The sequence below is a fragment of the Cyprinodon tularosa genome, unplaced genomic scaffold (genome assembly GCF_016077235.1).
Source record: "Cyprinodon tularosa strain WSP-4 unplaced genomic scaffold, ASM1607723v1 ctg195, whole genome shotgun sequence".
In the NCBI taxonomy this organism is placed as follows: Eukaryota; Metazoa; Chordata; class Actinopteri; order Cyprinodontiformes; family Cyprinodontidae; genus Cyprinodon; species Cyprinodon tularosa.
In genome coordinates, this window is record NW_024038707.1 from 892197 (window position 1) to 906645 (window position 14449).

At 37.1% G+C, this 14449-nt stretch overlaps 1 protein-coding gene across 2 annotated transcripts in view; it reads left to right on the forward strand.

Annotated features, from left to right (window-relative positions):
* The window catches only part of LOC119782549 (phosphatidylinositol 4,5-bisphosphate 3-kinase catalytic subunit alpha isoform), a 32603-nt gene extending 22074 nt beyond the window's left edge, over window positions 1-10529 (forward strand). The window contains exons 11-21 of one of the 2 annotated variants that reach the window (XM_038283559.1): window positions 1483-1564; window positions 1648-1812; window positions 1910-2013; window positions 2226-2397; window positions 4569-4675; window positions 4892-5013; window positions 5276-5354; window positions 5501-5671; window positions 6988-7105; window positions 7188-7339; window positions 8762-9032. In XM_038283559.1, coding sequence (XP_038139487.1) covers window positions 1483-1564; window positions 1648-1812; window positions 1910-2013; window positions 2226-2397; window positions 4569-4675; window positions 4892-5013; window positions 5276-5354; window positions 5501-5671; window positions 6988-7105; window positions 7188-7339; window positions 8762-9032 — 1543 coding nt within the window. Of the gene's footprint in view, window positions 1-1482; window positions 1565-1647; window positions 1813-1909; window positions 2014-2225; window positions 2398-4568; window positions 4676-4891; window positions 5014-5275; window positions 5355-5500; window positions 5672-6987; window positions 7106-7187; window positions 7340-8761 lie in introns of both variants that reach the window. The other variant, XM_038283560.1, reaches the window with a different exon arrangement.
* Window positions 10530-14449: the final 3920 nt, after the last annotated feature.

Sequence of the window (14449 nt, forward strand, 5' to 3'; positions counted from 1 at the left end):
CCCAGTCTGATAAGAGGAAAAACTCTTAATAGTTGTCTGTTTGTAGCTAACTGACATTTTGTAATTCTGCCTGGAACAGCGCTGAGCGCAGCCATTGTGTCACGTGACCAAATGAGCTAATTTCATTGGCTAGAAGCTGCTCGACTCTATCGAGTGTAGATTGCTTTGGCTTGAGTTCACCAAAAGGTCAACACATTTGTGGCTGAATTTTTTGCAGCAGAATTTTTTTCTGGTGGATTTTTACCAGATAAAAATTGAGTGTAAGGAATTCAATGTCTAAAAAAATTCAGTGTTTAAAATTCGGTGTTAAAAAAAAAGGCAGATTCCAATGAGACTTTTTTTCTTCCATAAAAAACGCTCCCTGGATGAGGATTTTCATCACTATTGCTATATGTTTCAGTGTATATGTCCACCATGTTGGCTAGCTTATCTCCCGGGATGACATCACACTTACGGATTTGGTATGGACAAAAAAAGTAACAGAACCAGAAGAGCGTTTTTCCTAAAAAAAAAAAAAACTTTATTTTTAATCATTAGTATTTGAATATCGCAAGACTTTAGAATTTACGGTAATATATTACAGTAAAGTACTTTTAATTCAACACTTTATCCCAGCTTTAAATCAAGGGAAATTACTCTTATTTCTAGAAAAATTGACCTTTCCTTAGATTTCAGGTTTTGCTGCGGGATCAGAGGTTACACTGAAAAAAATCCAAATCTAGATAAATATTTTTTCTTAAAGTTAGTGTATTTCTTCTTGGATTGAGGAGGTTAAAGACACATTTTACCAAAGGAACAAGAAAATCTACATTTAAAATAAGAAAACACAATTGCATCGTCTTATTTCAAGTGTATTTTATTTAATTATCTTATTTAAAAGTAAAAATACTCATTCCATTGGCAAACTATCACATTTACCTACTCAAATTAAGGGTAAAGACAATTAATTTAAGACATTTTTACTTATTTTGTAGATCTTTTTTCCAGTGTAGAAATCACCAAATCTGAACAGTCTTCGGTGTTGAAGCCGATACTGAGAGAAGATTCAGTTATTTTCAGTCCAAGTTAGATGTTTAAAGGTTTGGATCTCACCGGTTCTGTTTTATTCTGCTGAAAAGCCCAGTTCTTTTTATCATGGAAAAGACTCCAAAATCAAAATCAGGTCAATTTGTTCTTAACAGATTGATCTGAGCGCGTAAGAAAGACAATTCGCCACTGGAATAAGATGATTAATGTTTAAAATAAAATAAAAAAAACTCCCATTAATTTATTACAAGTACATAAAATGATCTAATTTTAGGAGTAAACATACAAATTCTTATATGCTTATTTTTAAGAAATTTGTTCTTATTTTTACATCAGGTTTTGCAGTGTTTCTGCAAAAACTGGTCTAAAAATACAGCTGCAAAAAGTCTCTTATATCAGCCTGGGTTGGATGTTTGCCAAACTCATAATACAACTTCTTTTCTCCCTGATTTTCAGACATCACTGCATCAACATCCCGGATATTCTTCCCAAGATCCTCCTGGCTGTGAAGTGGAACTCCAGGGATGAGGTTGCACAAGTGAGTTGAGATTCTCCGAAGCGTAAAACAACTTTCTCCTAAGGGAGCGCATCACTTAAACCGTTCCCGCTTTGTTCTTCCAGATGTATTGCCTTCTAAAAGACTGGCCTGCAATTAGGCCAGAGCAAGCCATGGAGTTGCTGGATTGCAACTTCCCCGACCCCATGATCAGAGAGTTTGCTGTGAAGTGCCTTGAGAAATACCTGACGGATGACAAACTCTCGCAGTACCTCATCCAGCTGGTCCAGGTGAGCGCCGCCGATGGAGGAGGGGACGCCTCCTCTGTGTAACCTTCTCAGCGTGGCATGGAGAGCTGAAGTTGTTTTTCACACCGTCTGTGCCCAGGTTCTAAAGTATGAGCAGTATCTCGATAACCCGCTTGCACGCTTCCTGCTGAAAAAGGCATTAACCAATCAGAGGATAGGACATTTCTTCTTCTGGCATTTGAAGTGAGTTAATTAAAAAAGAACAAAAAGGTGTTTTTGTTTTTTTTCCCGACAGATCGAGCCGTTGGTTTGTTGAAAGGTTAAGCTATTGTTTGAATGTCACCTTAGCAGTCTGGTGTTTTCTTTATTTTTTATTTTTTTAATGATGTCTTGACAGATTAGCCATTAGCGTACAGCCTGCTAACGCTTACTTCTTTTCTCATGTGTGCGTGAAGATCAGAGATGCACAACAAGACGGTGAGCCAACGGTTCGGCCTCCTGCTGGAGTCGTACTGCCGGGCGTGCGGCGTGTATCTGAAGCACCTGAGCAGGCAGGTGGAAGCCATGGAGAAACTCATCAACCTCACCGACCTGCTCAAAAAAGAGAAAAAAGATGAGGCGCAGAAGGTAATCCGACAGCTGCCAGCTGTTTGCTCTGATCCGGGGAGGGCTGCGGGTTTAATCTAGCCGACATCTGGACCGGTCTGCAGACGGATCCGCGCGCTCTGGACGTTTAGCTTTCTGCTTACAGGAGAGCAGACAGTTAGTTAACGGGAGCGACTCTGGCTGTAACGTTTGTCAGCATCTTTGGGCGTAAAGAAAAGTATCTCGTTTGAGGTGCTGAATCAGCCATCATTACAGGATGACTCGTATTTAGACTCTCTGACGTGGTCTGGTAGCTTTTATTTAATAGGGAAGACAATCCTTTATGTTATGGTTACATTTGTTCCAGTTTGGATTTGATCTGTGAATTTAAGCCAAACTATTTCATTGTTGTAAAAAAAAAAAAAAGAATTTTTAAATAGAATTGTGACAAAAATGAAGCTTTAAAAACTTTATAATCAGAAGAACTTGGCTGATTTCTCAGATTTTTATTTCAGATTGAAATGTATCTCTCCTATGCTGAAACCAGTCGCTACGCTCATTTTTTTTAGTGAATCAGGGTTCTGCCCAGCACATGAAGCCGAAATGCTGTTTTAATGAGCCGAGAAAACAGTTTTTAAACACATTTAGCTCTTTATTTGCACCTATAAGTAAGAAAGGTGCTGTAGCAGGTGAACCCCACAGCCTTCAGGCTGTCATCGACTCACTCTGAGCGCTCAGCGGCAGGAGAGCACGTATGCTGCTGCCCCTTCAGCAGAGAGGAAGCTTCGAAGGCAGGGGTGAAGTTAGCGGGTCAAGGAGGATTCCTGAGAGGCCGCTCTGTTAACGCTCTCATAAAAGAATGACTCGTACTATTTAGAGACTCTCTGACGTGGTCTGGTAGCTTTTATTTAAAAGGAAAAACAATCCTTTATGTTATGGTTACATTTGTTCCAGTTTGGATTTTATCTGTGAATTTAAGCCAAACTATTATGAAGTTAACTTTATTTCATCGTTGTTAAAACAAAACAAAAAAACTACATATTTTGTAAATAGAATTGTGACAAAAATGAAGGTTTAAAAACTTTATAATCAGACAAAGTTGCCTAATTTCTCAGATTTTTATTTCAGATTTAGTTTCATTTTCTAAATGTTTTCATTCATTTTTAGATCTTATTTGTTCAAATATTCATATTTTTTCAAATGTCTGTTTTTTTTCAATATATTTAAATTTTGCAATTATTTTATTTCGTTTTCTTTAAAAAAATAAATTATTCAATTTAATTTTGTTTATCTCTATAGCGCCAATTCCCATCACATCATCTTAAGGCACTTTACAATTTAACCAGATCATGCAGTCAAATTGATTCAAAGTTTTCTATCTAAGCATTATTAACTAGAAGGCAATCCCTCACACTAAGCAAGCTTTTAGCGACAGTGGAGAGGGAAAACTCCCTTTTAACAGGAAGAAACCTCCAGCAGAACCAGGCTCAGTGTGAGCGGCCATCTGCTGAGGCCCACTGGGGTTCAAGGAGACAGAAAAAGACATGGATTCCGATTTTACTTTTACAAATTTCATTGTTTTGAAAATACTTTTTTCAGATTACATTCTCTTCACTTCCGGGGGCGCGCTTTCCTCTGGAGAGGGGAGCAAAGAAGCATTTGTATTGGTCTTCTGACCGTTAGCAACATTAACTTTGTCAAGAGTGAGCTTTTGTATTGGGCTTGAAGTGAAGAGAATGCAATAAAATAAACAATAATAATGCAAAAACAAAAATGGAGTAAACAGATAAGTTTACTGTGCTTAAAAAAATAGTGGAACAAATTTCACTCCATACTGTTCTGCTTACGGTTGGTTTTTACTCCCATCCAAACTCAGTACTTGTATCAAAAGCCAAATGTTTCCCAACCAATTAAGCTCTATAAAATGAAGATCTTTTTTATTTCTAGATGTTTTCACTATAGGTGATGTTTTTTTTCTTTTTTGCATGTTTGTAGATTAAAATCTTTCACATCGGTGCAAAAACTGTAATGCTCACAAATAGCCACCAGGGGGAGCATGTTAATAAAAAAAATAACCTTGCAAAGCTGCATGTTGTTTAGAATGGTAGATGTTGCGGATGAGTTGGAGCTGTAGTGTTTGCATCTGTGCTGCAGCAGCTCAGCAGCAGGTTATCAGGCGGAAATGACAGTTTACTGTTTTTATCTCTTAAAAGGTTCAAATGAAGTTTCTGGTCGAGCAGATGAAGAGGCCTGACTACATGGATGCACTACAAAGCTTTACCTCTCCGCTGAATCCTGCACATCAGCTGGGAAACCTCCGGTATACCCCCCACCCACCCACAATCATGTTTGAAATGGGAGCTGTTAAGTATTCCTGCATAGTCCTGCCTGCCATGCCTAGAAAGAACTTAGAAAGCTCTGCTGCATGACTCAGCGGAGTGACAGCGACAGTTTGATCCGTCCCAACGAGCACAGATGCAGTGAAGAAGAGCCGACTGTCTGCTAAATTATTATTATTTTTTTGCTTCTGTTTCAGCCTGGAGGAATGCAGGATGATGTCATCTGCAAAGCGACCTCTTTGGTTAAACTGGGAAAACCCAGATATGATGTCAGAGCTGCTTTTTCAGAACAATGAAATCATCTTCAAAAACGGAGACGGTGAGTTGTGCCTTCCAAACGCTGTTCCTCTCTGACTCCACTCAAATGCAGCATCCGGCTGAAGGCTGCAGGGCGTGTCACGGCGCAGACACTCATCTATCCTCCTGCTCTTTACACAGAATTCACAAACGTGTTGTTTTAGATTCTCGCTCTGGTCGCAGCTCATTTCGGCTCGACTTTGACGCAGCTGCTCCACAAAAAACGCGGCGGAGCTGATCAAAGCAGCTAATATTCACAGTTATTCACCTTGATGCTTCTGCAGATCTGAGGCAGGACATGCTGACGCTGCAGATCATTAGGATAATGGAGAACATCTGGCAGAACCAGGGCCTTGATCTCAGGTAGGCTGCTCACTTCCTCATGACAGCAGGAATGCAGGTGGGCTTTTAGAGTGGAAGCCCCCTCCCCTCTCTGCTCATCTTTTTATAAACTAATCCATCATTTCTGTTCCTTTATATATTTTTTTTATCTCTCCTCTCCCTCCCAGGATGCTGCCGTACGGCTGCCTGTCTATCGGCGACTGTGTGGGTTTGATCGAAGTGGTGAGGAATTCTCACACCATCATGCAGATCCAGTGCAAAGGAGGCCTGAAGGGGGCGCTGCAGTTCAACAGCCACGCACTGCATCAGTGGCTCAAAGATAAGAACAAGGGAGAAATGTGAGCATTTTCATACAGCTTTTTCAAAAGTATTAACATCCCTCTACATTTTATTTATTTACTGGTGAAATCTGAAGCTATTTTATTGCTTTTTTAATACGATAGAACAGAAAGTTCCAAAAATCTGAACTGACAACCCCCTAAAAATACATAGAAATTTGAAAAATAAATTTGAATCTTTAATGATTTATTGTATTTAATTATTTAAAGTTATATTTAATATTACAGTTAATGCATGTTACATCTACCTACTTCAGGACAAAAATATTTCAGTTAGTTGGTGTTTTTCTTCCTTTATCACAGGAATACTTTATCTAATCCCTTCTAGCTCCATTTCTATGGTGGTTCTCATGCAGCCATCTTCTCAGCTCCTCCATCCCCGCGTTTAATCGTCTAATTGGTGCTTTCACCATGATAGACAGTCATATCTACTAATAACATTTTCTATTTTGGTTTTTGTTTTGTTTTTTTCTGGAGCATGTAAGGTCATTTATGTGATATTTGACTTCACTGTGAGTTGTTTTTACTACAAAAAGCTGCTATGCTTAAACTTCAGGGTATCGGTTCTTCTTAGGTAGGCTGCCGATCGAATTACAGAACGCGCTGCACCCTCTGTGTTCGCCATTTCTAGACTGCTTTTCGGAGGGAAAGTCCACAGGAACTGAGCGCTGCAGTTGCATCTAACCAACCAATAGGCTGCCATTGTAGCCTGAAGACACCGCCCCTCATTATCATATGTTAAATGATAAATTAAAAAATAAGGAACTACTTAATGAATAAGGGAAATTGGAAAAATGGGAAAATTAAATTTTTTTCAAACAAATGGTAAATGAAAAATAGATAAAAGAAAAATTGGTAAATAAAAAAGGGATATATGAGAAATTGATTAATGAAACCAGGAAATTGAACAGTGGTTAAATTAAAAGATAGATTAATGAAAAATGGGTAAATAGATAAAGAGATTAATGAAAAATGGGTAAATGAAAAATAGACAAATGAAAAATAGATAAATGAAAAATAGATAAAACAGAAATTGAGAAATAGATAATCTGAAAAATAAATAAATAAAAAAATTGGCTTAATGAAAAAGGGAAATTGAAAAGTGGTTAAATGAAAATTAGATTAATGAAAAATGGGTAAATGGATAAAGGGATAAATGACAAATAGATAAATGAAAAAGAGAAATTGGGAAACTTCTTTTGTTAGTTTGACAACTGAAACCTTAAACATTAAAGAGGTGAACGGGTGTGATTACTTCTGGATCACACCCGTTTGGGTCACAGAGACACCAGCTGATCCTTTTGTCCGTCCTCCAGGTACGACCAGGCCATAGATCTGTTCACCCGCTCCTGTGCCGGCTACTGCGTGGCCACCTTCATCCTCGGCATCGGTGACCGACACAACAGCAACATCATGGTGAAAGATGACGGACAGGTAGGAGGCGACTGCGTCTGACTCACCCGCTTCCTGTTTCCAAACGCTTTCTTGTTGTTTTTTCTTTGCTGTGTTTTCTTAGCTGTTCCACATAGATTTTGGGCATTTCCTCGACCACAAGAAGAAGAAGTTTGGGTACAAGAGAGAGCGGGTCCCGTTTGTGCTCACGCAGGACTTTCTGATCGTCATCAGCAAAGGAACCCAGGAGTGCACAAAAACCAGAGAATTTGAAAGGTGAGGTCGCCGCAGTAAAACCAACTTTAGTCCAAACTGAGCTTTTTGAATCAGAGAAAATTTAAAGCTTTATTTTCGACCAACGCCTCAGTTGACATAATTATTATCTTTGAGAACACAGCGAGACGGATCAGCTCTGCTAATGCTACGTTCACACCACAAGCAGCTAGAGCAATTTTGGGGAAGATTTATCAGTTAAAGGAAAAGTCCGGTCAGCAAGGAATAATCAGTGGATCATTATTTATACCTATAACTAATACTTTTGCAGTGATTTAATGAATTTAGTGTTAAAACTAGGGATGCACGATATTGGGATTTTGGCCGATATCCGATATGCCGATATTTTAAAACTCGTGTAGCCGATAACCGATATCGATACCGATGTTAAAGCTGGACAAAAATAAGTAGTCATTGAAAATAGCAGTTTTGTTATCCATTTCTGACACTTTGAAAAATAATATACTCACATATATATTTTCATATGCTGATATCAAATTGATTTTTAAAAACGCGGTATCGATCTATTTTACTTTCAAAATCTGGTGAAATTTCATCGTTCTGTTACAAACTCTCGTGATATTTTGCAAATTCTTGTGAGATTTTGTTAGTAAAATAGATCGATACCGCGTCAATATATCAACATATAAAAATATGGCAAAATTTCGTGAATTTTCGGGGGATTTCGTAGCATAACGATGACATATAGCAATATTTCATTAGTAAAAGAGATTGATATGGTGTTTTTAAATGGCAATATATAGTATATTTAATAATATATTTTTCTAAGCACACAACAGTTTAAAGCAAAGTTTAGTTTGAAAAGAATGTGCAGGAAGGATAGAAAAGCATGTTAACACGGTAATGTAGGCTTGAGTTTATTATCTGACGCATGCAGATACACACCAGGAACCTGGAAACTTAAAAAATACTGAATTACAAAAAAACATTTAAAAAACAAACATGTTTCATTGATATATACAAAAATGAATATTAGGAACTATATTTATCAAACATTATACTGGGCAAGTAAAAATTGTTTCTCGGCAAATGAAAAGTGAAAGCCACTTGCCCTTTGCTGTTAGCATCATTTTTGTGTTTGCAGGTCATTTGTACTTCTCATCCACCTTACAAAATCTCCCTGTTGACGATCCAAAATATTTTATCTCCCCTCTATTGCATCAAATTTGATTCCTATGCCTTAAAGAGCTCCTTTCTGTTTATAAAATGATTGATTGGCTCGGATATTATGGGGTTTATTTTCCCCATAGTATAAAGATTTTTCACTACTGTAATAAAGCATACCTTTTACCTTTACTCGGAGGCAAAACGGATGTTTTTCTGTAATTTGATGGCAAATATAAACATTTTTGGTTAGAAACTTGAGCCCAGATCAAGAATCTCTTGATCTCTTTCGCCCCTCAGGTTCCAGGAGATGTGTTACAAGGCCTACCTGGCAATCCGGCAGCACGCCAACCTCTTCATCAACCTCTTCTCCATGATGCTGGGCTCGGGGATGCCTGAGCTGCAGTCGTTCGACGACATCGCGTACATCAGGAAGACCCTGGCGCTAGACAAGTCTGAGCAGGAGGCCCTGGACTACTTCATGAAGCAGATGAACGACGCCCATCACGGCGGCTGGACCACCAAGATGGACTGGATCTTCCACACAATCCGCCAGCACGCCATGAACTGAGAGGAGGGGGGGGAGCCGTTCCGAACAGCTTAACCTCCCCCGTTAGAGACATTGAAAAGGACTTGGAGAACCATTGAAGTTTTACTTCACATGAACCTAATTAGTATAAAAGAAAAAAACCTCAATGAACACTAATCTTTATAAAAACTCTAAAAAAATATATTATTTTCTTACTTTTTAATCCCTTCCATACGTCCCCAACCATCAGCATCAGGAGCGAAACACGACAAACGCTGCAGCACAAGACGGAAGATGAGCCCAACCAGCCCAAAGTTTACACGGTGGTTTAATAAACACTGAGTGCCCCAGTAAGGCGGCGCCCCCCCGCATCATTAACAGACTTTTCTACAGCAGTATCTCTATTTGCCTATACGCATTTGGTGCACATGTTCCTTTTTAACAGAGTTTTCTACTGAGCCAAAGTTCCCTGTATATTTGTGTGTATGCGTGTGTTTAAAACCCGACTACATGGCAGTCTTATTTTAAACCAACCCAAAAAAAAAAAGAATTCCCCTCTATTCCACGGCTTGTGTTCACATTAGCACTGATCTCTGCAGTATTTGTTTAGTCTGTCAGTATTACTGTCACCTGTAAAGAAACCATCATCCAGACCCGACCTCACAGGACGACAAAGCTCCTCTTTTTGGTTCTTTTTTTTCTCCAGGATTCGAAAAATGAGGAGGGAAAAAAAAAGCGGATTTGAATGTTCCTAAAGCATCACGTTCTGTTCTACTATGCAAGTTGTGGCTCTAAAAATGTACTGTATGCTAGAAAAAGACTGAAACCTCCCTGAGGATACTCGGAAATGTGTCGGTGAAGGAGAGACGGCTGCCTTGAGGGGGGAAAAACAAAATAGATGCCAGACTGCTTCCATTGGAGGAGTACGGTCTGCTTCCTCCCTGCAGAATGAGATCTGTTTGGGAAAACACTTCAAATCCTGCCTGGTTTTTTTTGTTTGTTTTTTTATTTTGGGTGGGAACGGGTCCTGAAGCATCAACCCAAGCTGTGCTCCTCATACTAATCCTTCATTTTGACATGTGGGAAAAGAAAACGGGATATTCCTCCGCCTTCAAAGTAGACCCGGGTTACTCCCCCTCTGTTCTCTAAGAAGTTTGTTTCAGAACCTCTTAAATTTTTCTATCATCCACATTTCCACAGTTAAAGTCCCGCTAATGAGACGATTGACAGGATGGAAAACAAACAGCAGGCTACCTCCCCTACATATAGCCATTTATTGCATGATTTAACTTGGTTAGATCAGACCAACATGGCAGTTTGGAGATGTATTCATAAGGTGTAAAACGAAGTAAGCCTTGCTTATCATTAGCTAGCTAATAAAACAGGAATCTAAACTACAAGCAGCGTTTCTATAAAGCAGCAGGCTAGCTAGCGCAGCGGGAAACGGCTAACCAGCTAATATAATGTAAGTTAGGGGGTTAATGTTGTTCAGATACTGTTTAAAGCAAAGAACAAGTTTTGGAAAAGAAAAAAAAATAAGTTAAAGAGAAAAGGAATTCTGATAATGAAACTTTGAAAAATCTTTTTCATAAAAAAAAAAGTTTTTTTTCAGTTTTTGTTAAATTTTTTTCCCTATTTTTTTTCCAAAAAGTATATTTTTGAAATGCAAAAAAAAAATGTGATTTAAATTTTTTTTTCCATCCAAATTTCATATATATACTTTTATTTACAGATTTTTTTTTTTTCATTTCAAATTGCAGATTTTCAGGTAGAATTTTATCAATTTCCTTCTTTTCAAACCTCCTGTTCCAGATAATTTTCTCTTTGTCAGCGACTCATTTCGACTGGATGTTAGCAACAACATTTTACCGTCGAAAAGGGATTGTTTATATTCTGCTGGAAGTGAAGAGAATGTGATCTGGAAAATTCAAACTGAAAAGAATGAAATTAGTAAAAATATTGGATAGAAATTTGCCCCCGAAAAAGGAAAATCTAAAATCTGTAATCTAAAATCTTTGTCATGCAAAAAAAACTGATTTACATTTTTTTTCCACATCCAATTTTCATATATATATATTAACAGATTTTTTTTCATTTTCAAATTGCAGATTTTCAGGTAGAATTTTATCACTTTCCTTCTTTTCAAACCTCATGTTCCAGATAAATTTCTCTTTGTCAGCGACTCATTTCTACTGGAATTTAGCAACAACATTTTACCGTTGAAAGCGGATTGTTTATATTCTGCTGATTGTCATCTGGAAAATGCAAATTGAAAAGAATGAAATTAGTAAAAATATCGCGATAGAAATTTGCCGAAAAAAAGGAAAATCTGTAATCTAAAATGTTTGACATGCAAAAAAAAGTCATTTAAATGTTTTTCCCCATCCAATTTTCATATATATATATATATATATATATATATATATATATATATATATATATATATATATATATATATATATATATATATTACAGATTTTTTCATTTTCAAATTGCAGATTTTCAGGTAGAATTTTATCACTTTCCTTCTTTTCAAACCTCATGTTCCAGATAATTTTTTCTCTTCGTCAGCGACTCATTTCTACTGGACGTTAGCAACAACATTTTACCGTTGAAAACGGATTGTTTATATTCTGCTGAATGTGATCTGGAAAATGCAAATTGAAAAGAATGAAATTAGTAAAAATATTGCGATTGAAATTTGCACAAAAAAGGAAAATCTAAAATCTGTAATCTAAAATCTTTGACATGCAAAAAAAAAGTGATTTACTTTTTTTTTCCCCCACCAAATTTTCATACATACCGGTGTATATATATTTACAGATTTTTTTCATTTTCAAATTGCAGATTTTCAGGTAGAATTGTATCAATTTCCTTCTTTTCAAACCTCCTGTTCCAGATAATTTTCACTTTGTCAGCGACTCATTTCTACGGGATGTTAGCAACAACATTTTACCGTTGAAAACGGATCGTTTATATTCTGGTGATTGTCATCTGGAAAATGCAAATTGAAAAGAATGAAATTAGTAAAAATATTGGATAGAAATTTGCCCCCAAAAAAGGAAAATCTAAAATCTGTAATCTAAAATCTTTGACATGAAAAAAAAAGTGATTTACATTTTTTTCCCCATCCAATTTTCATATATATACATATTTATTTATATACAGATTTTTTTCATTTTCAAATTGCAGATTTTCAGGTAGAATTTTATCAATTTCCTTCTTTTCAAACCTCCTGTTCCAGATAATTTTGACTTCGTCAGCGACTCATTTCTACTGGACGTTAGCAACAATATTTTACCGTCGAAAAGGGATTGTTTATATTCTGCTGGAAGTGAAGAGAATGTGATCTGGAAAACGCAAATTGAAAAGAATGAAATTATTAAAAATATCGCGATAGAAATTTGCCCAAAAAAAAGAAAATCTAAAATCTGTAATCTAAAATCTTTGACATGCAAAAAAAGGGATTTAAATTTTTTTCCCCATCCAATTTTCATATATATGTATATATATATATATTTACAGATTTTTTCATTTTCAAATTGCAGATTTTCAGGTAGAATCTCATCGATTTCCTTCTTTTCAAACCTCATGTTCCAGATCATTTTCTCTTCGTCAGCGACTCATTTCTACTGGATGTTCGCAACAACATTTTACTGTTGAAAACGGATTGCTTATATTCTGCTGATTTTGATCTGGAAAATGCAAATTGAAAAGAATGAAATTTGTGAAAATATCGCGATAGAAATTTGCCCAAAAAAAGGAAAATCTAAAATCTGTAAGAAAACGAAAAAGAATCTCACTTCTCTAGGAAAAAGGAACATTTTAGAAAAGAAAACAACTCTGGAAAAAAACCTCAAAACCTTTTATTGACTCATTTCTGGATTGCTTTATTTTTTTAATTGAAATTAGCAAAATATCTTCTTTGCATTCAGTTGTAATGAAACCAAATTCCTTACATAATAAGTCATGATCATACATCTGCTTCATTTATGCATCTGATTAAAAAATAGATGACTTTTTTTTTTCTTTTTAAGTCGACCTGAAACAGAAATAGTCTCTTTAATCAATCATTTTAACATTTAACTCGTGTTTATCTACAGTAGGCTACATTGTTTCCCCTTTGGTGCAAAAACTCATGGATCCACCTTGAGCTGCTGCTCAGCAAACCAAACCCAACGAGGGGCTTAGCAAACCCCTCGCTCTATTCAACCGTCTCCTTTCGTACTGCTTATGTTGTGCATGAGGTCCTCGTATATCAAACCCTATCGTCCGATGTTTACTTGAATATCATGTACAGAACCGATCTCGTTACTCCTCGAGGTACAGTCCGAATGAAGGTAACAGATACTATTACATGTGCAAATGCTTTCCTTGAATAACTACAGAGGTAATATATATTTTTGTATTTTTTAGATGTAAAAACAAACGCGTATGTAACCTGTTAAAAAGAAGAATAAAAGAAAAAAAAAAGTGGCAACGCGTTGATACCAAGTCCAGCAGCAATCCTGCGTGTGTCGTAGAGGAGGGGGGTGAATGACGGACAGGTCGTCGTGTCGTTTACCCTTCCTGTCGAACCGAGGCCTCCTGCCCTGAAGTGGAACTCTAAGCACAAAATGTTTTTTGAAGAACCATACCTTGCATGTTTGAAAGCAAACCTGTTTTTAATTTTCTGTCATGTATTCACCTGTCTATAAACCATGCAGCTTCTTCAGATAACTTGTTTTATTCATCCTCATGTGACCATGTCTGTTTAAGCAAACTATACATTCATTAATTGTGCTGTTGAATAAAAACAAAAATGTTTCCCTCATTAGATTTTTCTCTGCAATTCAATCAGAATCCATCAAGAGGTTTTCATTGATGAACATCATGCTGTGGATTTTCAGAAGTTTTTCCTCTGACCTCAAGATCAACTTTTAAATAAAAAAGTCCAACATTTTGAGTGAACCTCAGATCAAATGTTAAAAGGAACCGGTTAGTTTTTGTCATTAATGTAAAGCTGACTCCAGCTGGGTTAAAAACGTTCAGCTCTCTGATCTGGAAGGCATTTTCTCCATCGTACTGGTTGTTCCTGGATGGCTGGAAGAAGCTGCGTTTGGATCCAACTCTGTTCTTGTACAGAGTGGAAGGCAAAGCATTGGCTCATCAATGGACTCGTCTTTTCTTTCTGCTGATTTTTATTTTTTGTTTTTCTGGGGGTGGAAATATCTTCGTCCCGAGTAGCAGACTGACTCACTCATTTCTGGCGCATCGTTTAGAGGAGCTGCTATGCTGTCATGTAGACCCGGGTTTCTTAACCCTGATCCTCAGAGCCAACTTAGATGCCTCCCTGCCTTCACAAACCTGACCTGAATGAAAAAGTGATCTGCAGGCTTTTGCAGCATTTGATGGCTACAGAGGAGGTAATGCAACCATTTGAATCCGGTTTACTTGAGTGGAAAAGCATCTAAAACATG